This window comes from Macaca nemestrina, chromosome 13 (genome assembly GCF_043159975.1).
Source record: "Macaca nemestrina isolate mMacNem1 chromosome 13, mMacNem.hap1, whole genome shotgun sequence".
NCBI classification, from domain to species: domain Eukaryota; kingdom Metazoa; phylum Chordata; class Mammalia; order Primates; family Cercopithecidae; genus Macaca; species Macaca nemestrina.
The window spans coordinates 86,780,825-86,806,292 of NC_092137.1; the positions used below are offsets into that span (position 1 = coordinate 86,780,825).

General features: G+C 40.8%; 1 protein-coding gene across 22 annotated transcripts in view; it reads right to left on the bottom strand.

Moving 5' to 3' along the window:
- Window positions 1–25,468, bottom strand: part of LOC105465399 (inner membrane mitochondrial protein) — a 52,781-nt gene that overhangs the window by 8,537 nt on the left and 18,776 nt on the right. For 2 of the 22 annotated variants that reach the window (XM_011713849.2, XM_071077031.1), the window contains exons 4-11: window positions 22,367–22,478; window positions 19,851–19,988; window positions 19,390–19,485; window positions 15,098–15,234; window positions 9,979–10,082; window positions 7,843–7,978; window positions 6,905–7,034; window positions 1,539–1,553 (exon numbers count right to left, since the gene is read on the bottom strand). In XM_011713849.2, coding sequence (XP_011712151.2) covers window positions 1,539–1,553; window positions 6,905–7,034; window positions 7,843–7,978; window positions 9,979–10,082; window positions 15,098–15,234; window positions 19,390–19,485; window positions 19,851–19,988; window positions 22,367–22,478 — 868 coding nt within the window. Of the gene's footprint in view, window positions 1–1,538; window positions 1,554–6,904; window positions 7,035–7,842; window positions 7,979–9,954; window positions 10,083–15,097; window positions 15,235–19,381; window positions 19,486–19,850; window positions 19,989–22,366; window positions 22,479–25,468 lie in introns of those variants that run through there. The other 20 variants (XM_011713856.2, XM_011713851.2, XM_011713855.2 and 17 more) reach the window with 20 other exon arrangements.

Genomic DNA, 25,468 nt, shown 5'->3' on the forward strand with positions numbered 1-25,468 from the left:
ATCACTGCAAAGCTTTTTAAAATATGCCCAAAGATTTCTATCCAGGCTTAAACCAATGTTTGTGTTTCTTTTAAATCTCAATCCAAAAATGTACCAACATATACACAGATTAAGAATTATGGCTCCAGCCAGGCACGGTGGCTCATGCCCGTAATCCCAGCACTTTGGGAGGCTGAGGTGGGCAGATGACCTGAGGTCAGGAGTTCGAGACCAGCCAGGCCAACCTGGTGAAACCCCGTCTCTACTAAAGATGCAACACTTAGCTGGGCGTGATGGCGGGCACCTGTAATCCCAGCTACTCAGGAGGCTGAGGTAGGAGAATTGCTCGAACCTAGGAGACAGAGGTTGCAGCAAGCCAAAATCACGCCAGTGTACTCTAGCCTGGGAAACAGCAAGATTCCATCTCAAAAAAAAAAAAAAAAAAAAAAGAAGGAGAGAATTATGGCTCCACTGGCCACATGCAGTGGCTGATGCCGATAATCCCAGCACTTTAAGAGGCCGAGATGGCTGGATCACTTTAGGCCAAGAGTTTGAGACCAGCCTGGCCAACATGGTAAAACCCTGACTCTACTAAAAATACAAAAATTAGCCAGGCGTGGGGGCACATGCCTGTAATCACAGCTACTCAGGAGGCTGAGGCACAAGAATTGCTTGAACCCAGGAGGCAGAGATTGCAGTGAACTGAAATTGTGCCACTGCACTCCAGCCTGGTGACAGAGCAAGACCTTGTCTCAAAAAAAAAAAGAAAAAAAAAAAGAATCATGACTCCATCTCTTCTTAGTCTTTTGGCTAAGATGAAGTGAAGAATTATGGCTCCAACAGCAAAATATAGAATGTAGGAAAATCTATATGACTAATGACTCAATTTCTTAATAAATACATTGAAAAGCAAAAAACAAAAAGGGGCAAGAGATATACTGACTAAACTCAACACGTGGAACATCTTATGGGTATCAATTCGAATAAAAAACTGTAAAAACTCATTCTATGAAACAATAGTGGATATACCAACACTGGACATTTGGTGACTAGGGAATTGTTAAGAAGTTTTAGGTGTGATAATAGTATGGTGATGTTTTTGAAACATACTCACAGTATTTACAAGTGAAAGAGTATGATATTTGAGTCTGCTTCTATATAAGCTGAGGAGGAGTGGGAATAGATGAGACAAAACTGGTCGTATGCTGATGGCTACAAAACTGAGTGATGGGTCCTGGAAGTTCTTTAGTTTTCTTCTTACTTTTTAATGTTTGAAATTCTCCAAAGTAATCAGTTACAATCCATATTACACATGCGCACGTGCACACACACACATGCACACACACTTCACATCTATAAGATTCCAATCACTTGATGAAACATTTTCGTTCTTGAGAGCATTCGGATACCAAAAATATCCAATTCAGATTTATCATGTGACATAATTCTACTTTATATCTATTTAGATGGCTTTGTGTAAGAAATCATAGGCACAACAAAAAGACTTTAGTCTTTTAATATCCAAAACAAAAGACTTTAAACGTGAAATATACACTCACCTAAGTCTGAAATACCTACAAAGGAAAAAATAGAACAGTTTGAAAAAAAAAAAGAAAGAATGCACATACTTTAGTTATTGATCATTAAACAGAAATATCTAAAAGGAAACAAGAAGGAATCGGAGACTAGTACCAGGAAAAGCTATTTGAATACTGGAAAGTGAAATGATACAGCTATTTTCTAAAATTTAAACTGTAAAACAAGACAAAATCAAGGTAAATAACATTTTAGAAAATAAAAGAATCATTGATATTGTGGTTTTGGTTTTAAAGGACTTATCTTTGTTTCACAGTAATCAACTTAAATTGTTTGTTTTTTTGTTTTGAGACACAGTCTTCCTCTGTTGCCTAGCCTGGAGTGCAGTGGTGCAATCACAGGTCACTGAAACCTCCAAGTGCTGGGCTCAAGCAATCCTCCCACCTCAGCCTCCCAAGTAACTTGGACTAGAGGTGTGTGCCACCATACCCAGCTAATTTTTGTATTTTTTTGTAGAGATGGGGTTTTGCCATGTTGCCCAGGCTGGTCTCGAACTCCTGGGCTCAAGCGATTTGCCTGCCTCAGCCTCCCAAAGTGCTGGGATTACAGGCATGAGCCACTGTGCCCAGCAACCTAAACATTTTTTTTTTTAATTTTGTTTTGAGACAGAGTCTTGTTCTGTTACCCAGGCTGGAGTGCACTGGCGCAATTTCAGCTCACTGCAAACCCCCGCCTCTTGGGCTCAAGCAATTCTCCTGCCTCAGCCTCCCGAGCAGCTGGGACTACGTGTGTGTGCCACCACGCCTGGCTAATTTTTGTATTTTTAGTAGAGACAGGGTTTCACTATGTTGGCCAGGCTAGTCTCGAACTCCTGACCTCAAATGATCTGCCTGCCTCAGCCTCCTAAAGTGCTGGGATTACAGGCATGAGCCACCATGCCCAGCCTCAACTTAAGCATTTCATAGAAACTATAATTTTCTTTTATCCCTCACATTTTTATTAGTTCATAAAGTATTTTACTAAATCACAGTTTTGACTCCCTGTTCTCAGTACCAGGCCTCTCTTAACATTTCAAATACTTAATAAATTCAGTTTTTCTTTGAAATTTTTAAAATAATGAATTCATACTAAATTTTAATTTAACCTGTGCAAATTAAACAAAGAACTACAGTGGCCTGATTTGAGAGTAAAGGAAAAATGGCATTCCGTATAGCTGGAATGATGTCCCCCACCACCATCACAGGTATCCCAAGCACCCAGTGTGAACACGTGACAGGAGAGGGGAGTGCAGCCAGTCGCAGCTACTGCCTCTCAGAATGAGCTGCTGAACATCCTGGTATGAATGTCCTGACCGTCTTTTTTTTTTTTTTTTTTTTTTGTCGGAGTCTCCCCTGTCGCCCAGGCTGGAGTGTAGCAGCACGATCTTGGCTCACTGTAACCGCCACCTACCGGGTTCAAGTGATTCTCCTGCCTCAGCCTCCCAAGTAGCTGGGACCACAGGCGCACGCCACCATGCTCAACTAATTTTTGTATTTTTAGTAGAGATGGGGTTTCACCATATCGGCCAGGCTGGTCTTGATCTCCTAACCTCAGGCAATCCACCCGCCTCAGCCTCCCAAAGTGCTAGGATTATAGGTATAAGCCACTGTACCTGGCCAGTCCTGACTTTCTTAATAACCTTTGTATTCAACACGTCCAAAGACTGGTATTTTTCATCCAAGGGGCTCTGAACATCAACTGATGTTCATCACTCCCTCCTACACCGTCAATCTCACAAAAATAAATTTTCCTCCTTATTATGGTTACATCATTCTTCTTCTCAAAACACTAAAAGAGAGTCCCATGCTGCTGATACAAATCATTCTGGCAGAGAATAGTGAGGCTAGTGAGGGAGAATGAAATCCCGGCTCTACCCCAACCTTGCGCAAATTACTTTTCTGTCTCAGTTTTCTCATCTATGTAATTGGGATAATAAAAAAATTTGCCTTATAAGGCTGTTATGAATTTCAAATAAGTTAATATATGTGACACACTTAGAACTCAGTGCCTAGTACAAAATAATGCCCAATACCACTAGCTATTATTATGTTTGGAACCTTGCTCAGCTACAGATAACACAGAAAGAGTACTGGACGTAGTGAACATCATCAGGACATTTGTTGTTTAGGGAAATAATAATAAGACCAATCCCAGAACTTAAAGTATAATAAAAAAAAATGATAATAAGAGCAAAATGCCTCATAACACAAACCAGTACTAACAAATTTGGTTTAGGTCTTAGTGCATTCTGATTTCAGAGTTGAGGACATCCACTGAGGGCTAGGGTAATCATGGAGTAATTACTGTCTCTAGAAATACACAGGAAATCAGTAATACCAGTTGTCCCTGAGAAGGAACACCGTGTGAGAGGGAAACTTCAAATGCCATTTGTACCTTTCAAATTTTGTATTGTGAATATATACTCCATTTAATAAATTAATAAAGATTTAAATGGAGAAACAACTCAGAGATTGCTTCACAAGGGACTTTCACTTTCTACACGGCACCCTTCTTTAGCACAGGTTTCTCAACCTTGGTGCTACTGACCTTCCGGTCCAGACAGTTCTCTGCTGTAAGGGGCTATTCTGTGTACTACAGGATGTTTAGCAGCACGTCTGGCCTCCACCCACTACATGCTAGTAGCTCCCTCCAGTTGCTCCCTCCAGTTGTGGCAAACAAAAATGTCTCCCAGTGCTGCCAAATGTCTTGTGAGGAACAAAATGCCCTCGGTTGAGAACCACTGTTTAACATTTTCATGTTTTACGATAGGCAGCCAGGCATGGTGTCTCACGCCTATAATCCCAGCACTTTGGAAGGCTGAGGTAGATGGATAATTTGAGGTCAGGAGTTTGAGACCAGCCTGACCAACATGGTGAAACCCAGTCTCTACTAAAAATACAAAAAAATTAGCTGGATGTTGTGGCGCATGCCTGTAATCCCAGCTACTCGGGAGACTGAGGCAGGAGAATCGCTTGAACCCATGAGGCGGAGGTTGCAGTGAGCCAAGATCCCACCACTGCACTCCAGCCTGGGTTGACACAGCAAGACTCCATCTTAAAAAAAAAAAAAAAAAAGATCTGTGATAGGCACTTTCAAAAGCAGAAAAAAAGAAAAAAGTTAAAAACGTCAGAGCTGGCTTGGGAAAATTAGTAGGATTTAGTCTACTGGGAAGATCAAAGACAGAATGCAAATTCTTAGGGTTGATGCTCGTATCTAACTCTCCACAAATAAAACCTGTCCTGCCCTGTCAACCTAATTTCATTTTATTTGAGCCACTGGAGACTCCCTACTACTACCAATGTCAAGTTTGTGCCAAGGAGCTAACATATATCTAATGCAAAGAGACAACAAGCAAGCCAATAAATAAGAATTTCAAGAAGATAAAATAAGGTAATACGGTACAGTGGTTTGTGGAGGAATATAATCAGGGAAGGTCTCTGAGGTGCTCGCATCTGCTTCCACTGTAACCTCAATGAAACACAGACAACCCCTTGAGAAATTCTGATGAGGGAAGCAGCGTCAATGTGGCTCAAGTTTCTCCTTCTCAAGGACAAACTGTCCACAATGCCCTCTTTGCTAGATGGTAGCTATCCAGTGTCTAAACAAGAGTCACTGGTCTCAGACTGAACTTTGTATTTCTCCACATTATTCTCTCTCATAAATCGTACTGTCACTTTTTTACTTGACAACAGTCTAACTGATATTTGTCTCCTGAGTCAACTGCATTCAAAGAGCTAAATGTCTGAGTTATCTTTTGACAGCCTTAACTCCACTTCTTGACATTTAGTCTCCCTGGATGGCCATGATGCAGAATGTTTATAAATCCTTGCACTGGTGTTTCACTTCACTCCTTAGACCAGCCATGGTTCTTTGAGGCAACCCTGATACCTTCAGCCCGGAGAGGCCTACGACATGAGAAGTCTTTCTAACAAATGCTAGCATTTGAACAGTATTTTAAGCCAGGTGTGGTGGCTCACACTTGTAATCCCAGCACTTTGGGAGGCCAAGGTGAGCAGATCACTTTAGGTCAGGAGTTCAAGACCAGCCTGGCCAAAATGGCAAAACCCTGTCTATACTAAAAGCACAAAAAACTGGTAGGGCGCAGTGGCTCACACCTGTAATCTCAGCTACTTGGGAGGCTTAGGGAGGAGAACTGCTTGAACCTGGGAGGCGGAGGTTGCAGTGAGCCAAGATCGCGCCACTGCACTGCAGCCTAGGCAACAAGAGTAAAACTCCGTCTCAAAAAAAAAAAAAAAAAAAAAAGGTACAAAAAATTAGCCTGGTGTAGTGTCGCACGCTTGCAATCCCAGCTATTTGGGAAGCTGAGGCAGGAGGAACGCTTGACCCGGGAGGTGGAGGACTGTACTGCAGCCTGGGCAACAACGAAAAATAAAGAAATAAAAATAAACAGTATTTTAATTTTGCTGAGATGGGTGATGTCTGTGATTCTCAGTACTATCACAGAACTTCAGGGAAATGTGACTATAGTTACACCATGAAACGACTTCAGCATCAAAGTTCTCTGTAGTCTCAGCCTGAGGAAGTGGATAGCCAGACAGCTCGTTCCTTTCTCAGTGCAGGGTCCCTAGGTACATTTTCAACAAAGTGTTGTTTTGTCACAGACCAGACAAAGTGTGCTTTAAATAATTCACTACAAATACTTTTAAAGTAACAAAGTTTTTTAAAATACTTATACATATACAGTAACACTTCAGTAGCATCAAGGTTATAATGTCACTTGTGTTCACTTGAATTCCAAACTTTTTTTTTTTTGAGCAGCAAAGATCAGAACAGAACCAATCACGGATTATGAAATTAAACACTAGCTGAAACTCACGTTCATCACGGCTAAAACTACAAGAGTACTGTCGCGGCTGTGTCAACTGTAATGATTGTGGTTAAAATAAAATGCTGAAAGAGGGCCGGGCGCGGTGGCTCACGCCTGTAATCCCAGCGCTTTGGGAGGCCGAGGCAGGCAGATCACAAGGTCAGGAGATCGAGACCACAGTGAAACCCCGTCTCTACTAAAAATACAAAAAATTAGCCAGGCGCGGTTGTGGGCGCCTGTAGTCCCAGCTACTCGGGAGGCTGAGGCAGGAGAATGGCGTGAACCCGGGAGGCGGAGCTTGCAGTGAGCTGAGATCCGGCCACTGCACTCCAGCCTGGGCGACAGAGCGAGACTCCGTCTCAAAAAAAAAAAAAAAAAAATGCTGAAAGAGTGTACTGTACACAAAAAGAGATATGCATGCATGTCAGAGGGATTTGGACTAAGATGGAGATGAAGCAAGTTTAGATTCGTTGATTAGTTGTTAAAACATCGGAAAAAAAACATTACTTCAGTTGTACTTACTCATTCCTTTCCACCCAGGAAGGACTTCTGGAGTAATACTGTCCAGCTCTCGTTTAAAGTCGTCCCGAGCTTGGACCACCAGTTCATGATACTGAGATACAACCTTAGCCTCAGACTGAGCTGCTTGGACCTGAGCAAATACAAAGGGTATATGATAAATTGAACAAAAAGTACCACAAACATTCCAAGAAACAGAAGTGGTATTCCTTCTTTTGTTTACATTTTGTTGGAAATGTGTAAGGAAATCTGAAGCTCAGAAACGAAACATAAGCCTTATTTGTTTCCTTATAATTCCTATTCAAATACCATGGACAGGCCCTTTCCCATCTTATTAGGCCCCCTCCCTCCATACACATCACATAAATGCAGCCAGAAGATCTGCTACAAAATGGACATTTTCATAAGTGACAATAATCATAACCAAAAATGTTACCTATTATAGAAAGTATCAACAATACAGAACAATCCACTTGGTTGGTATCCAAGGCAAAATTTTTTTTTTTTTTGACAGGGTCTCACTCTGTCACCCAGGATGGAGTGCAGTGGCACCATCTCAGCTCACTTCAGCCTCAACCTCCCAGGCCCAAGCCATCCTCTCACCTCGGTCTCCTGAGCAGCTAGGACTACAGGCGCACACCAACACGCCCACTTAATTTTTTGTATTTTTTGTAGAAACAGAGTTTCACACCATGTTGCCCAGGCTGGTCTCAAACTCCTGGGCTCAAGTGATCGGCCCACCTCAGCCTGCCAAAATGCTGGGATTACAGGTGTGAACCACCACACCCAGCCAAGGCAAATTTTTTAAAACAGTAACAACTAATATACTTTGCAGGAGAAAAGAGGGGGAGATGGTAGGAATTTACTGTTTTCCTAAATCCTTAAAATCCTTTAAGAGATTATATTTTAAAATATAAAATATTATAAGGTAGGAAACATACCTTTTTGACCACATTATCCAGATCAACTATCATGTTGTGAAGTTTACCCTCTGCAGCAGATATATGAGGCTTGGCCCCAGGAACCTCTTTTTTCTTTGCATTTTCAATCACACTTTTCATCTTCTCTAACTCTTCTCTGGAAACCAACAAAACAAAGATTGAATATAACTTCTTGTCAACTGTATTAAAGAGTTTTAATGTCAGTACAGTATACAATTGTTAAGTCTATGAAAGAGGCCAGGAGAACTGGCTGATGCCTGTAATCCCAGCACTTTGGGAGGCCAAGGCAGGAGGATCACTTGAGTCCAGGAGTTCAAGACCAGCCTGGGCAACATAGGGAAACCATGTCTCTATTTTATTTTAAAAAACGAAAAGAAAAGTCAATGAAAGAAATGTAACTGCTTTTTCTTTTTTTTAAAGACTAGTCAAGTACAATAGTAAGAAGAGAGGAAAGACTAGAGCGAGAGAGTTCCATCCATAACTGACTGTGAACAATCAACTGAGCTAACTCACTACCTTTGGACGAGCATCCGTGCTTTTTTGTAGTCAATAAACGAGAGGCTTTTCTCATCAACAACTGAAAACATTTTGGTTAGAAGCTAGATTTACTAGAGTGAACCAGAGAGGGAATATGGTATATGGAGTGACCCAGACTTTAGAATAAGATCCCCAGATTCAGCTCCCATATCAGCCTTTCATTTCCTACACGCTTTCGTGTAAGGAAGAGAATTCACGAGAAGTACTTAGTGCCTGGCCGAATCATGAGCACGCAATAAACAGCAGCTCTTGCAAGGATCAACCTGACTCACCAACCAGTGAGAGAGAGCTAAGGAAGGCAAAGGCACAGGAGAAGGCCAAAAACCTCACTGAGCAAACACTTAACTGGGACTCAGGGAGCCCTCACGACTCAGAATGTTTCGTAAGTCAGACAGACTGTGGTCTACCCACCATAAAACACAGAACTCAAAGTGATATGAGCATAATGCCTTAAATCTCCTAAAAGATATGCTAGTTTTATCAAAGACTTCTTTCTCTACTAAGAATAAATATTTTCTTAAGAAAGACAGCAAAATTTTGAGTGACAAATAACTATTCCATACTGCTGATGAGGATCTTTAGTCAAATATAGGTTTCCACCAACAGAGGTTGATCTTATATCTGGGTATGCTTGTTCAATGCTAGTTTTAGCCAACGTCCAGGAATCAAGGTCAAGGTGGCATACCTATTACATACTCACTATTTTGGTTGTTAAGGCAAACAGATTGTGACATACTTTCTACATTCTGAAAAACTGCCCAAACTGTCCCAGTAAAAACTGTCCCAGTAAAAAAAACTGTCCCCAGTAAAAACTACAGCAGAATCTCAGTACATCTGAAGAGACACATCATCTAAGCAATAATCCAAAGCAAAACTGACTTTTATATAAGATCCTCTATATGTCTGGGTATGGTGGCTCACGCCAGTCCCAGCTACTCAGGGGGCTGAGGCAGGAGGATGGCTTGAGCCCGGGAGGCTGAAGCTGCAGTGAGCCCTGATCATGCCCCTGTACTCCTGCATGGGCGACAGAGCAAGACCATGAATTAAAAAAAAAAAAATCCTTCATATAAGTTTCTGCCAAATTTATTCTGGCCTAATTTTATACATATACATTTTGAGACGGAGTCTCGCTCTGTTGCCTAGGCTGGAGTGCAGTGGCACAATCTTAGCTCACTGCAACCTCTGCCTCCTGGGTTCAAGTGATTCTCCTACCTCAGCCTCCCGAGTAGCGGGGACTACAAGGCGCACACCACCACGCCTGGCTGATATTTGCATTTTTAGTAGAGACAGGGTCTCACCATGCTGGCTAGGATGGCTCAAACTCTTGGTCTCAGGAGATCTGTCTCCTAGGCCTCCCAAAGTACTGAGATTACAGGTGTGAGCCACTGTACCCAGCCTGGACTAATTATATTTTATTCCTTCTCTCTTTTTACACCTTTGTACGAGTTCCTAATGCCAATTCAGAACAAGCACAGGTGGAAAAGGGAAGGAAGGGTTTCTCTACCTCCTCTTTATTCTATACAGACAATACCAAAAAACCCAGCCCAAAGAAAGCCACCAGGAGGCCCTAATTACTTGTTAAAGTCCATGAGTAATTACTTGGCTTTGAGAAGGGCATCGGCAGCTTCATCTACTGCCTTTCTGCGTTCCTTCAATGCACCCTCTACTGTGCGCCACTGAGCAGATTTCTTCTCACCTGCAATCTAAACAAAACATTTTAATTATATAATAAATAATTGCTATTATTGTCATATGATAGGCCAACAAGATTAAACACAGAAACATGTGACATTAAAGTCAAAGGTAAAAATTTGTATACAATATTTCTGCAGAGTAAGAACTCTTAATTTAAGGCTTATGTTCTTAATTTAAGGCTTATGATCTGCCCACATCAGCCTCTCAAAGTGCTGGGATTACAAGCATGAGCCACTGCCCGGCCATATAAGCATTTTCTAAGGGGAGTTTTTTTTTTTTTAAGAGTCTCAAAAGGATATACAAACCAAAATCAGAGTTTAAGGATAAATAGCAGGTTTACATATTTGTATGATCCTTATTCCTCCTAAATGTTACTCTAAAGAATCACTCTTCCTAATTAGTTACATATAAGTCAACTATTGTCAAAAACCCCCCTTGTGGTGACTCTTTTGGTATATGAATTGTGTATTTAAAAAAAAAAAGACGGCTGGGCACGGTGGCTCAAGCCTGTAATCCCAGCACTTTGGGAGGCCGAGATGGGTGGATCACGAGGTCAGGAGATCGAGACCATCCTGGCTAACGCAGTCAAAACCCGTCTCTACAAAAAATACAAAAAACTAGCCAGGCGAGGTGGCGGGCGCCTGTAGTCCCAGCTACTCGGGAGGCTGAGGCAGCAGAATGGCGTAAACCTGGGAGGCGGAGCTTGCATTGAGCTGAGATCTGGCCACTGCACCCCAGCCTGGGCCACAGAGCGAGACTCCCTCTCAAAAAAAAAAATTTTGGCCAGGCGCAGTGGCTCACGCCTATAATCCTAGCACATCGGGAGGCTGAGATGGGCAGATCACGAGGTCAAGAGATCGAGACCATCCTGGCCAACATGGTGAAACCCGCCTCTACTAAAAATACAAAAATTAGCTGGGTGTGGTGGTGGGCGCCTGTAATCCCAGCTACTCGGGAGGATGAGGCAGGAGAATCACTTGAACCCAGGAGGCGGAGGTTGCAGTGAGCTGAGATCACGCCACTGCACTCCAGCCTGGTGACAGAGCAAGACTCCTTCTCAAAAAAAAAAGTTTTCGTTGAAAATCTTAGGCAGATCCAACACGTTTTTCTCCAGCTATGGAACTGATTGCTACTTTTTTAAGCAGAGCTGGCTCATATTTAGGGAATATATTAGGAAGAAAACCCTCTAACACTAATACCACTAAGTGCAGCAAGAGGCTCACATTATGAGGGGGTGCAAGGTACCCAGAACACTTAGGGCCTAGACGTGGTTCAGTGGCTTATGCCTGTAATCCCAGCACTCTAGCAGAATCACTTAAGCCCAGTTGTTTGAGACCAGCCTGAACAATATAGGGAGACCCCATTTCAACAAAATAAAAAAAACAGCCAGGCGTAGTGGCTCATGCCTGTGGTGCTAGCTACTTGAGGAGCTGATGTGGGAGGATCATTTGAGCCCGGGATGAGGCCACACTGAGCCGTAATCACACCACCACACTCCAGCCTGGGTGACAGAGCAAGACCCTGTCTCAAAAACAAAAAAAAATGTGAAATAATAAACAAGATCTAGTGGTAGAACTAATAAATACCCTATTTAGAACTACTGATGAGCATACATAATATTCAAGAGATCTGCAAGTACTATAATGTGATCTGAAAACATCTGTGCTTTCTATTGGTGACATGGTCACAGTACTGCTAACACTACTGTGGTTTGCTGCCAGTATTCATAGTTGAAGAAAATGGTTTTAAATTTCAATTTGAGGCTCGGGAAAATAAAGATGTTTCCCTCCTTCAAGTTCAATGAGCACCTGAATTCTATCTACAGACTCAACTCTAGGTTAAGAGCCCACACATTTAGAAGAAATATTTGTATTTTTCTTCGTGTATTGCTTTTTAAATGTTCTATGTAGCCGGGTGCAGTGGCTCACAACTGTAATCCCAGCACTTTGGGAGTCTGAGGTGAGCAGATCACCTGAGGTCAGGAGTTTGAGACCAGCCTGGCCAATATGGTGAAACCCCATCTCTACTAAGATGGGTGTGGTGACGGGCGCCTGTAATCCCAGCTATTTGGGAGGCTGATGCAGGAGAATCGCTTGAACCTGGGAGGCAGAGGTTGCAGTGAGCTGAGATCATGCTACTGCACTCAGACTGGGCGACAGAGCAATACTGCATCTCAAAAAAAAAAAAAAAAAAAAAAAAGAATGTTCTATGTAAAATTTTGCAAAGTGTATCTTATGATGTGAAAAATAAAGTTGATGTTTCAGTGACTTCCCACTTTAGTCTTTTTTTCTTTTTTTTTGAGACGGAGTCTGGCTCTGTCACCCAGGCTGGAGTGCAGTGGCACAATCTTGGCTCACTGCAAGCTCCGCCTCCTGGGTTCACGCCATTCTCTTGCCTCAGCCTCCCGAGTAGCTGGGACTGCAGGCGCCGGCCACCTCGCCCGGCTAGCTTTTTGTATTTTTAGTAGAGACGGGGTTTCACCATGTTAGCCACGATGGTCTCGATCTCCTGACCTCGTGATCCGCCCGCCTCGGCCTCCCAAAGTGCTGGGATTACAGGCGTGAGCTACCGCGCCCGGCCTTCTTTTTTTTTTTTTTTGAGATGGAGTTTCACTCTTGTTGCCCAGGCTAGAGTGCAATAATGGCTCGATCTTGGCTCACCACAACCTCTGCCTCCCAGGTTCAAGTGATTCTCTTGTGTCAGTCTCCCGAGTAGCTGGGATTACAGGCATGGGCCACTATGCCCAGCTAATTATATATTTTTAGTAGAAATGGGGTTTCTCCATGTTGGTCAGGCTGGTCTTGAATTCCTGACCTCAAATGATCTGCCTACCTCAGCCTCCCACAGTGCTGGGATTACAGGCAGGAGCCACTGTGCCTGGCCCACTTTAGTCATCTTGAAAATAAAATATATCAAGAATGGATACTGATTTGGTGCCAAGCATGGCAGCTTGTGCCTATAATCCCAGCACTTTGGGAGGGGGAGGCAGGTGGATTACTTGAGGTCAGGAGTTCGAGACCAGCCTGGCCAACATAGTGAAACCCTCTCTCTACTAAACATACAAAAATTAGCCAGGTGTGGTGGTGGGCACCTGTAATTTCAGCTACTTGGGAGGCTAAGGCAGGAGAACTGCTTGAACCTGGGAGGTGGAGGCTGCAGTGAGCAGAGATCACGCCACTGCACTCCAGCCTGGTGACAGAGCGAGACTGTCTCAAAAAAAAAAAAAAAAAAAAAAAAAAGAATGGACGCTGATTTGGGCCACATGAACCAACCTAAATAGAATCACAAAGCATGTAAATGTCAATGACATATCTGGGGGCCAACATATATCACCCTTGTTGAAGGTACTCCTGCTTACAGAGGTCCAAGGAAAACCTACTCTGTAAAAGACACAGATTCCCCCACAATCAAACTAAATCCCACTATTACCAAATCCAATTCTTCATAAACACTGCTTTGTGAAAGTTAATCAGCATATACTAGAAATTACATGTGCACCTGTAGCTTCTACTAGAAAAAACGAAAGCTGGAATTCATTCTTAACATTTCAAAACGTGTTCATACATTTTTCTAATTATTTTGTACATTAGCTAATACTCTAATCTGTTAACTGCTACCGTTAGGTTGTAAAATCTTGACTGCAATAGATTTTACACTGTCTAATCACCATGTGCTACACATTATGTGCACTGGGAAGATGAAATACCACCCTGTGTACCCTTATACCCAAGTAGTAACATGGCATTTAAAGCTTCTAATCTGTGTCCTTCTGAGGGACACTGGTCTACTTGGGTCTGAACCCAATACCCTGACATCATGCAACTTCTAGCCTTCCCATATCTGTAGCGAGCAAATTAAATTTCCTGAGTGGTTTCCACTTTGCTGACTGAACTCTGATATTTAAGTACTTTTCTTGGACTTTGACTAAAATGGAATTTTCCTTAAGTTTTCAAAGGTTATAGTTTCTTGCTACTAATATCAGAGGTCTAATTAAATTCTTTTGTAATATAAGTACATAGGACTGAAACAATGTAAAGCGTGTGTAAATTTTTTTAAAAAACTACAGTTATGATGGCACAGTAACTTTACTGACCATGTATGATCCTGATCTTTAAGATTAAAAATTTATGTATTTTACTTTAATTTACTCCTTAAATGACCTGGAATAGAGATACATTTATACATAGTAAGTAACTTAATGTAATTATAAAATAATTTATTGGGTCCCAGTATTAAATTTTGAAAAATCAATGTTATTACTTCATTCTTTGAAGTGTTTAGCATAAATTAAATAATCATAAACATTTAAAATAGCAGGTGTTTCAGGGAACATGGGATCTCTCTGTATTATTTCTTAAAACTGCAGGTCAAGTTTGAAAAGTATCTTTAAAAGTTTATCTATGGAAATAGTAATTTTAAAGCAAACAACAAAAACATTTAAGCACTATTAAAATATGAAAGCAAATCTGAACTAATTACTGCATCAGTGTTGTAAGATAAAATAAAGCCCAATGTATAAAATTCATTCTAAAAAATTTAAAGGCTTTTTTCATTTTGTTTTTTAAAGATAATTACTCTAAGGCCAAGCACAGTGGCTCACGCCTGCAATCCCAACATTTTGGGAGGCCGAGGCAGGCAGATCACTTGAGGTCAAGAGTTCCAGTCCAGCTTGGCCAAAATGGCAAACCCTGTATCTACTAAAAGTACAAAAATTAGCCGAGTATGGTGGCGGGTGCCTGTAATCCCAGCTACTCGGGAAGCTGAGGCAGGAGAATCACTTGAACCTGGTAGGTGGAGGTTGCAGTGAGCCGAGATTGCACCACTGGACTCCAGCCCAGGCGACAGAGCAAGACTCCGTCTCGAAACAATAACAAAAAAAGGTATCTTCCCCTAGTGAGAGAAAGCCCATATCACAAGGAAGAAAGCAGTCTATTAAATATTACACTTCTCTCCACCCCCGATTTTTCTTTTTGACCCCCAAGTCATAACAGCTAAAAACCTTCTAATCATTCACTGGGCTCACCTCAGAATTGTCCATGGCGGCTTTCAATATGTTGGAGTGTGCATTGACAGCCTGGACCGCAGCATTCTGAGCTGCAATAGCCTGCAGAGTGACACTTGCAGTTTGCCTCAGAGCATCTTCTAAGCTCTTGGCTAGAGCTTAAAAAAAAAAAAAAAAAAAAAAAAAAAAAAAAAGAACAGTTAAAAAACAAATCCCTACCCCATAAATGACTAAACTTTTGCTGTTCTCCTAGTCTTCCATTGCATTTCCCAAAAAATTTAAAAAGGAACAACAAAATACACGAGACTCAAATTTAGGGAATCAAAGTTTCACTTAACAGTATGGTAAAGGGTGGGTGCGGTGGCTCATGCCTATAATCCCAGCACTTTGGGAGGTCGAGCTGGGTGGATCACAAGGTCAGGAGTTTGAGACCAGCCTGACCAATGTGGTGAAACCTCATTTCTACTAAAAATACAAAAATTAGCTGGGCATGGTGGCGGGTGCCTGTAGTCCCAGCTACTCGGGAGGCTGAGGCAGGAGAACAGCTTGAACCCGGGAGGTGGAGGTTGCAGTGAGCCGAGATCGCGCCACTGCACTCCAGCCTGGGCGACAGAGCAAGACTCCATCTCAAAAAAAAAAAAGAAGTAATAAAGCTTCATAGATTTATCATCCAGACTAAATTATCAGTATTTTACCATATCTTTTTTTTCTTTGAGACGGAGTCTCGCTCTGTCACCCAGGCTGGAGTGCAACGGCACGATCTCGGCTCACTGTGAACTCCACCTCCTGGGTTCATGTGATTCTCCTGCCTCAGCCTCCCGAGTAGCTGGGACTACAGGCGCCTGCCACCATGCCCGGCTAATTTTTTTGTATATTTTAGTAGACACGGGGTTTCACCGTGTTAGCCAGGATGGTCTTGATCTCCTGACCTCCTGATCTGCCTGCCTCGGCCTCCCAAACTGTTGGGATTACAGGCGTGAGCCACTGTGCCTGTTTTTTTTTTTTTTTTTTTTTTTTTTTTTGGAGATGGAGTCTCACTCTATCGCCCAGGCTGGAGTGCAGTGGCGTGATCTCAGTTCACTGCAACCTCTGCCTCCCGGGTTCATGTGATTCTCCTGCCTCAGCCTCCTGAGTAGCTGGGACTACAGGCGCCTGCCACCACGCTTGGCTAATTTTTTTGTATTTTTAGTAGAGACGGGGTTTAACCGTGTGAGCCAGGATGGTCTTGATCTCCTGACCTCATGATCTGCCCACCTCAGCCTCTCAAAGTGCTGGGATTACAGACATGAGCCACCGTGCCCAGCCTACTTTTTCTTTTCTGTATATCTAAACATTTTCAAAATAAAAAGTGTTTTTTTTTTCTCAAAATTATTTAAAGAAGGGTAATGTATTTCAAATGGGAGAAACAAGGTTTAGGACAATATAGCCCCTTTTACATATTTGTAGCTATAAACTCAACAAATCCATCAGCTTTCTTCATTTTAAACAACAATCGTACAGACCCAAAGGGAAAAAGAAGTGCCCATTTTCATCCCCTTAGCAAGAAGGAATACTCATAGCAAAACACTTATATTGACAAGACATAAGAAAACAGACAGGAGAAAGAAAAAGACAAATAAAAAAACAGGCCAAAAAAACCCAAAACAAAACCCAAAGGCAACTTGAAATGGACAGTGTTCTTCCACAAAAGGACTCAAGAAATAGCAGACACCAATGTTCAAGAGGCACCTGGTTAAGATCACATTTCTATATGCTGTCTCAGGAATACCAAAAAGTAAAGCAAACAACCATTTTAGATAATTTACTAAAATGCAAAAAAAAAAAAAAAAAAAAAAAAAGTCATTTGAAGAAAGAAGGCTAGTAAGAATACTAATTTAATAATAAATGGGCCGGTGCAGTGGCTCACGCCTGTAATCCCAGCACCTTGGAAGGCTGAGGCAGGCAGATCACCTGAGGTCGAGTTCGAGATCAGGCTGGCCAACACTGTGAAACCCCATCTCTACTAAAAATACAAAAATTATCCAGGCATGGTGGTGGGTGCCTATAGTCCCAGCTACTTGGGAGGCTGAGGTGGGAGAATCGCGTGAACCTGGGAGTCAGAGGTTGCAGTGAGCTGAGACTGCACCACTGCACTCCAGCCTGGGTGACAGAGTGAGACTCTGTCTCTAAATGAATGAATGAATGAATGAATGAATGAATGAATAAATAAATAAATGATATCACATGGCAAAAAATAAAAAAATATATTTGACAAGTGAGAAAAAAAGATGATTTTGAGCAAAAGAAGCATAAACTAGCAATGAACAAATGGAACCTCATGAACTACAAATGGTACCTCTGCAAGATAAAAGAGGAAAACTAATAAGGAGAAAATTAAAAGAAATTGACAGAAGTGATAGAAGTAAAACAAGAGCAGGGGATACAAAGAGAGAAAGGGGCAAGGGAGAGAAACCGTGGTATCTGGATCCCATGACATGCGTGAGTGAACAGTGGACATCAAGTACAGGTAGTTGTGAACTACTTTATGGAGGCCACAGAAAGTGGGCTGCTGGGAGGCACCTGCTGCTTCCAGCCCTCTTCAGAGGTCTAGTCACTGCCCTTTGATCCTTGATAAATATTTCACATGCAAATGCATGCATGTATATTTTTAAAGTCAAGTTTGAGGGAGAATTAAGAGGTGACAGATAAAATTCTGAAAATTTTCACTTTGCCCAAAATGAAAGATGAGAGGAACCAGGCAAGGAAAAGAACAGCTGAAAACAGCAGACATCTCCATCTTACATTTATAACTTAATTTCAAGGTGCCCAAGTGATAAAGAGAGAAAAGTGAAAAGTGAAGAAAAAATAGGACTAAAAGAAAAAAGGAGTAGAAAAAAAAAAAACATTTCACTTAGAAGCCATTTATTAAATATTCTAAAATATTTGTAACACAATCAGAAGAATACAAAAAATGAAAAACAAAAATCCAAATCCAAGTAGCAAAACTAATGCCATAGGCACAGAATGACACCTATGCTATTCTAAGAAACTTGGTTCCTCAGGGTAGGGTAGAACCAGCACATTACAAGGGAAACAGGAACAAAACAAATGAGGAGGAGATCAAAAAACTATAAACAGCTGCCATGAGTACTTAAACAACTCTGTCCAGCAAAAAGCTATATCCCACGACCTCCAGAGACATCAACATATTATAGCACAGTACAAAAAATTATGTTACATGTGCTTTAAGACAGAAAAATAAATTTATAAGTATCTATTACCTTTTTTAAACCATCGAAAAATTTAAGAATCCTGACCTACCAAGGACAGCAAAAAAAATAATAAAAAACTTGGCCAGGCGTGACAGCTCATGCCTGTAATCCCAGCACTTTGGGAGGCCAAGGTGGGAGGACTTCGTGAGGCCAAGAGTCCAACACTACCCTGACCAACATAGCAAGAGCCCATCTCTTAAAAACAAACAAACAAAAAAACCATAAAATTGAAACTTAAAAAGGAATATGCTTGTAAGCTGGAAACCAGCAATGTGTAGAACATTTCATGCCCCACCAGTGTCAGATGACAGCACTACTAGCGAGTCCAGAGGCTAGATGATAAGGCAGTGTAAGCCATTCTGACTCCAACAAATAAATTTACAATTATTAACAAACAGTTATTTACAATTATAAATTGACAATTATTAATAAAAGACTCTTAGGGCTGGGTACAGGGGCTCACGCCTGTAATCCCAGCACTTTGGGAGTCCAAGGTGGGAGGATCACTTGAGCCCAGGAGTACGAGATCAGTCTAGGCAACATAGTGAGATGCCTGTGTCTATAAAAATTTTTTTAAAAATTAGCTGGGTATGGTGGTACGCGCACCTGTAGTCCCAGCTACAGAGGAGGCTGAGGTGGGACGATAGCTTCGGCCTGGGAGGCTGAGGCTGCAGTGAGCCATGACAGTGCCACCGCACTCCAGCCTGGGTGACAGAAAAAGAGCCTGTCTCAAAAAAATAAATAAAGGACTTTTAGGCAAGCTGTTAAAACATAAATAATCAATTTCTGTTACCCAGAGTATAAATAATCTTTAGTGCTAACATAATCTTTAGTATTATTTGGAGTTTTCACCAACTATACACTAAGAATAGCCTTTGTCACTTGGGTAAAAGAAGTTTAGATGAAATGAAGGTAGTGAATAAAGCAATGCCACTAAAAAACAACAATAGCAACAAAAGAAACCACAACTAGCTGACAGATGACAAACTTGTGCTGATAGTTTAAGAAGAGAGCAACTGGGAGATGACCCAAAATCCTTAAGAAGCTGTCTGGTTTACATACACTCAATTTTAACTTGTTCTTGTTTTTCCTGTTGTGCAAGGCGAGCTGCAACTTCTTCAGGTGGTCGCTCCCTTATAGAAGATGAAGATGCTTCTTCTTGCAGCAAAAGTAAATAAGAGGAAATCAAATTTCAGCACAGAATTTTAATAGCTAACAGGGATATAAAAACCAGCATCATTTGTACTGGCCAGTTGTATCAACACAGGGCATTTTTGTGGTAAGAATTCTAAAACCATTATCATTACTCTTAATGATTCCGAAATGAAGAAATAGGAATCAGTCTTTAATCTCCTTGTTTAAAAAGATGTATTTGGACATTTAAATTTTTAAAATTTCCTAAGAAAGTCTGAAGACCCGAACCTAGTGTAAATGTATACATAGTGCCTACGTGTTGCCTAGGCATTAAATAGTTCTGATGGGCATATCATTCATAAAAGAACAAATAGAAATAATTAAATTACCTGAAAGCGCAGGTGTGGGTTTTCCTTCACCAATTTCAGGGTAATCAGTTTTTAAAGATTCCTCAGGCTGAACTGCAGGGGCTGGGACTGACAGGGTATCACCTGCTGCAGAAATAATTTGAGCTGCTTCTGTGGGTGCTATAAATATATGTTACTCATGGTATCTATACTTGCCTAGGTTAACAGAGAAACAGACAGGAATTTACTATGACCACCACCCACTTCACATCTGACTCCTTAAAGACACAAATATTTGTACTGCCACATGTTCGAATAACACACAAACAGGAGCACTGTCCACTGCATATCTAAACTCACACAAAATGGACAATGGTTGGGAAAGAACAAAAGAAAAGAAGTCTTGTCTGCATCCACCCACATTTTAACCACCATTATTCCAGGCAAGCCTTCTAGTAATAATATTAAATATTAACACACAAGAAGTGGACATTTACACAACATGGAAAAACAGTAACATAGGAAAAAGTCTGTTAATGATGAAGACAGACAAAAGAAAGCAACTAAACAAAGAATATTTTTTAATTGCTTTGAAGACTGGTGGAAGACGTGTGAGCAGGAAAAAGATTACAGTTTTAAACACAAAGATGAAAGGTCACAGTGATCAAGAACAGAACTGAGTTAAAATATACATATACATATACATATATAGATTTTTTTTTTTTTTTTTGCACACTTTGGGAGGCCAAGGTGGAAGGACTGCTTGAGGCCAAGACCAACCTGGCCAACATAGCAAGACCCCATCTCTATCAATCAATCAATCTTTTGTGTAGTATTTTATATATTGATTGATTTTTATTTTTGAGACAAGGTCTCACTCTGTTGCCCAGGCTGGAGTATAGTGGCACTATCATGGCTCACTGCAACCTCGACCTCCCAGGAACAAGCAATACCCCCACCTCAGCCTCTGGCACATAGCTGGGACTACAGGTGTGTACCATCACACTTCGCTAATTTTAAAATTTTTTTGTAGATAGAGGGTCTGCCTCTCTTGCCCAGGCTGGTCTCAAACTCCTAGGCTCAAGTGATCCTCCCTCCTCGGCCTCCCAAAGTGCCGGGATTACAGGTGTGAGCCACTGTGCCCAGCCTTGGTTTTAAACCAAATAGCAGTCAGTTATCAATCCCCTGGCTCAGCATTCTCTTCCCATCCCACCCAGAACATGAAACATTTTCTTTTGTTTGTTTGAGACAGAGTCTTGCCCTGTCACCCAGGCTGGAGTGTAGAGGTGCAATCACAGCTCACTGCAGCCTCAACCTCCTGGGCTCAAGTGGTCCTCCCTCCCAAGTGCTGGGACTACAGGCATGCACCACCATCCCCAGCTAATTTTTAATTTTTTATAGAAACAGGATCTTGCTATGTTGCCCAGCCTGCTTTCAAACTCCTGGGCTTAGGTGATCCTCCCACCTTGGCTTCCCAAAGTGCCGGGATTACAGACATGAGCCCCTGCACCTGGCCTAAAATAAAATTATTACAATGGCTTCCAAGGACTGCCACAATAAACTTTTTGCTCCCTCTCTGACCTCATTTGCTCCTGTTCTCCCCTTACTCAATTCACTCTAGCCTCATCTGCCCTTTGCTTGAATATGTCAAGCCTTTACACCAGCTAATCCTGCTGCTTGGGATGCTTTTCTCCACCACCCTTTTACATGACTTACCCCCCTTATGTCTTTCTAATCTTTGCTCAGACAACCCCTTCCAGGTAAGGTATTCCTTAAACACTCCATTTAAAACTGCAGTATTCCCTCCCACAATGTCTGACATCCTATACATTGTACTTGTTTATTCCCTCTCCTTATCTAATCAAGAAATATTAGCTGGAATTTTTTTTTAACTGTTTTGTTCATGGCTATTTCCCCAGGGCTTACAAGAATGTCTAGCACAGAAAAGCCAGTAAATATCTGCTGAATTAAAGTCGGGTGATTTAATCAAGAACAGATGCAACAAAGGAGAAACATAAGTTCAAATGTATATTGAACAGGTTAGAGTTCAACAGGCAAGTGCTGTAAATTAGAGTGGGGTGACTGGTAGTTTCTGAAGTCAAAAAATATCTGCAGGGACTACAGCAAGACACTTTCATCACTAAGAAAGAAGAGAGAATAGAGAATTGGTGAAGAGGCTGGGCATGGTGGCTCACGCCTGTAATCGCAGCACTTTGGGAGGCCGAGGCGGGCGGATCACCTGAGGGCGGGAGTTTGAGACCAGCCTGACCAGCACGGAGAAACTCCGCCTCTAGTAAAAATAGAAAATTAGTGGAGTGTGCTGGCACATGCATGTAATCCTAGCTACTCGGGAGTCTGAGGCAGGAGAATCGCTTGAACCCAGGAGGTGGAGGCTGCGGTGAGCCGCGATCAACGCCACTGCACTCCAGCCTGGGCAACAAGAGCGAAACTCTGTCTCAAGAAAAATAATAATAATAATAATAATAATAATAATAATAATAATACATGGTGAAGAGATTTACCTAGAATTTTAAAAAGATGGTTCAAAATATAAGTACCTGTTGATGAAGCTGGAGTATCTCCCTTTTGTTTCTGGAGTTGTGAGGCAGGCTGTTTAGATTCTTTCATTACTTCTGATACACTAGAGATTTTTAGTGGACCAGACTGAATCTTGGAAATAAAAAACATTTATTTAACATTTCAGATCTACTACTATTTTTTTAAAAGGTACAGTAATTTGCAGTATTTCAAATGTCAAGCCTTTCAGGCTTTTAACGTAAAGTTATCAACACTCTATAACATATATATTTTATTAAACACAGTTGAGAGAAACCACCATTACTAGAAAAGTACAGTCCAGAAATTTCATTCCAAATGACCAGCCCATGTTTTAATAGTAACAAAGGTTTCTATTAGGGTGACCAATAAGGTCCATGACACATGATCTTCTCATTAAACACCATTCCTTGTACTTATACAGTATTAAGAAGACTATTATAATTTCCTTTCTAAATCAAATTATGATGTCTTCTGTACACATTCAGTTAGAAGCAAATGATTATTAAAGGCTCTGAGTAAAAATATACATGAATTTTGTTTCTTTGATTGCCAGGATTCATGTAATTGCACAATAAGATATATGATATCAATTTGTAAGCAAGGCTTGCCTTCCTCTTTCCCAATTATTGCCTGCCTTAAGTTTAAGACACTGTTCACTTAAGAGGGCTGCCAGATATGTGCCAGGGAAAATTACTTTTATTTTTATTTCCACTTATGTTATTCCACTTTTTGCCCTAACTTGGCAGTAGGACTCAGATATCCCTAACATGACTACTTAAACACAACAGAGATGGTTCTGAACTTAGTCATTACCAGAAACTAGAATTATTTCCATTTTCATTAAAATATTATCTTTGAATGATGAAGAATGATTACTGTTACAAGCAAAACAATACCAAGATATACCAGTGGCTTTAACTTGCCTCTTCACTGCTCCTTTCCCTTTCCACTCTCTAATGTAGCCACTGCTAATAGCCTGGAATCTATCCTTCTACTCCTGAGCAAAAGCTCAAGTATATACAGGGTTATATTATACAAATTACCTTGTAACTTGCTCTTTTTTTTTTCATTTAACACTATATCATGGACATTCTCTTTCAGGTCAAGAAATTCTTTTTAGTTGCATAACATCCTCATATAACGATTTCCCATAATTTGGTCAACTTCTCCTCTATAGTCATTCAAGTTGTTCCCTGTTTTGTTTTGCTTTGCTGCTACAAACAAAGCAATGAACATCCATCCCTGTCCGTTTAACTGAAAAGCACCATAGTGTGATATCTATGGGATAGTTTTCAGAAGAGGAATTGCTGGGTCAAAGGGGTTGTATATTTTTAACAGATGTTAACAGATCACTTTCACTTAAGATTCTAGTGATTTACATTCTCACAATTAAAGTGTGTGTGTGATCTATTTCCAAATTCAGTTGCCCTATTCCTCTAATTTCTTTTCCTGTGTCACAACCTTATTTTATTAAAGTAGCAGTATAAAAAAGTCTACCTAGAAAAGCACCCCTCCTCATGCCTTTTTCAAAATGTTCTTGAGTAGTCATGTACATCATTAATTCCTCCATATGAATGTTAAAACTGTATTATCTGGTTCCTCACCATCTAGAAAAATTCATTCAAATTCTTACTAGATTTGTGTGAATAGACATACCATAAAAACATCATTTCTCTCTAATATATACATATACATTTCTCTCAAGCATATATGTATGTCATATATATTTAGTACCATCTTAATGTAATTTGGTACTATCTCAATGTAATATGGTACTATCTCAATATATATTTGGTACTATCTTGGCACTATCTTTAATGACATACATATATATTTGAGAGAAATGACATTTTTATGATATGAAGTTCTATCCAGGAATGTAACAGTTGTAACCATTTAGGCAGGTGTTATTCCATGTCCATCAAAAAGATTTTATGCATGGACAGTAAATATAGAGACAATGTTACAACAAATCATGTTGCCACTAAAAAGGTTACCATGAAATATAATGCACAGCAACAAATTGACACAATGTTTAACAGTAGAGAGTGCCTGAATAAATGGTAAAAAACAGAAACACTAACTGCTATTGTAATTCAGAGGAGAGAAAATTAAGTCTATGCAGTGAAGGATGCAGCCCTTGAAGAGAACATTAATGGGCAAAGGAAAGGAAGTCATTCTGGTTAGAAAACCATCCTGAAAAAAGCTGGACAAATGGAAGGGATCTTAGATGAGTTCTCTCTTTAAGCATGGCCCTTGGAACACTGCCTGCAACATAATAATCACTTGATTAACATTGGTGGAATAAAATGAGGAAAGCAAAGACATATTTGTAATGAAGGGCAACTGGTGCAGAGCTAAGGGCTTATGTGCAGGACCCAGAGATAAGGCTGCAAAGGTAAACAAGTGCCAGATTGCCAAGGGTATTGAATGTCAACTTAAAAGTTAGCAAAGACCACAAACTACAGAAATAAAGAAGCCCAATGGCCAGTTCCTAGGTTGACATTTAAGCACTATTGGCTTCATACTTATTCAGAAAGTGAGACAGACTCTAAGATTTCTCTAGTTTTTACATCCTATGGTCTTCTTTTAAACATTACATCCTGTGGTCTTCTTTTAAACAACACGAAATATCTAGAAGTACATTAAGAGGTGTTATCATGAAAATATCACAGCACTTCTTTTAGAAGATTCTCTGGTATTGATATAAGGATGACCCAGATTCTGTTAGGAGAGATCTAGGTGGGTAGAGACTGGGAGGAAGACAGGAAAGACTGTGTGCACATGGAGAGCAACAGGTCTAGTTAAGAAGATAATTTGGATATGAAGTGATAAAGGTCAGAATAGGAGTACAGATAGTGGTAATGCAAGAAGATTAAACAAGATAGGATAGCTAATGAAATATGGGCAACCTGTGAAGAATCTACGAATTCTGGCCTAGCTACACCTGACAACTTGGTATACTATCTTTAATACAAAAAAGCAAATAAGGAGTAGTATAAGTGTGGAGGTGGTGTAGTACAAACATGCTGAGTTATTAAGTAGAAATGTTCTCCAAGGTAGCTAAAGTGGAGTGAGGAGAGGCCAAGGCTATTTGGAGG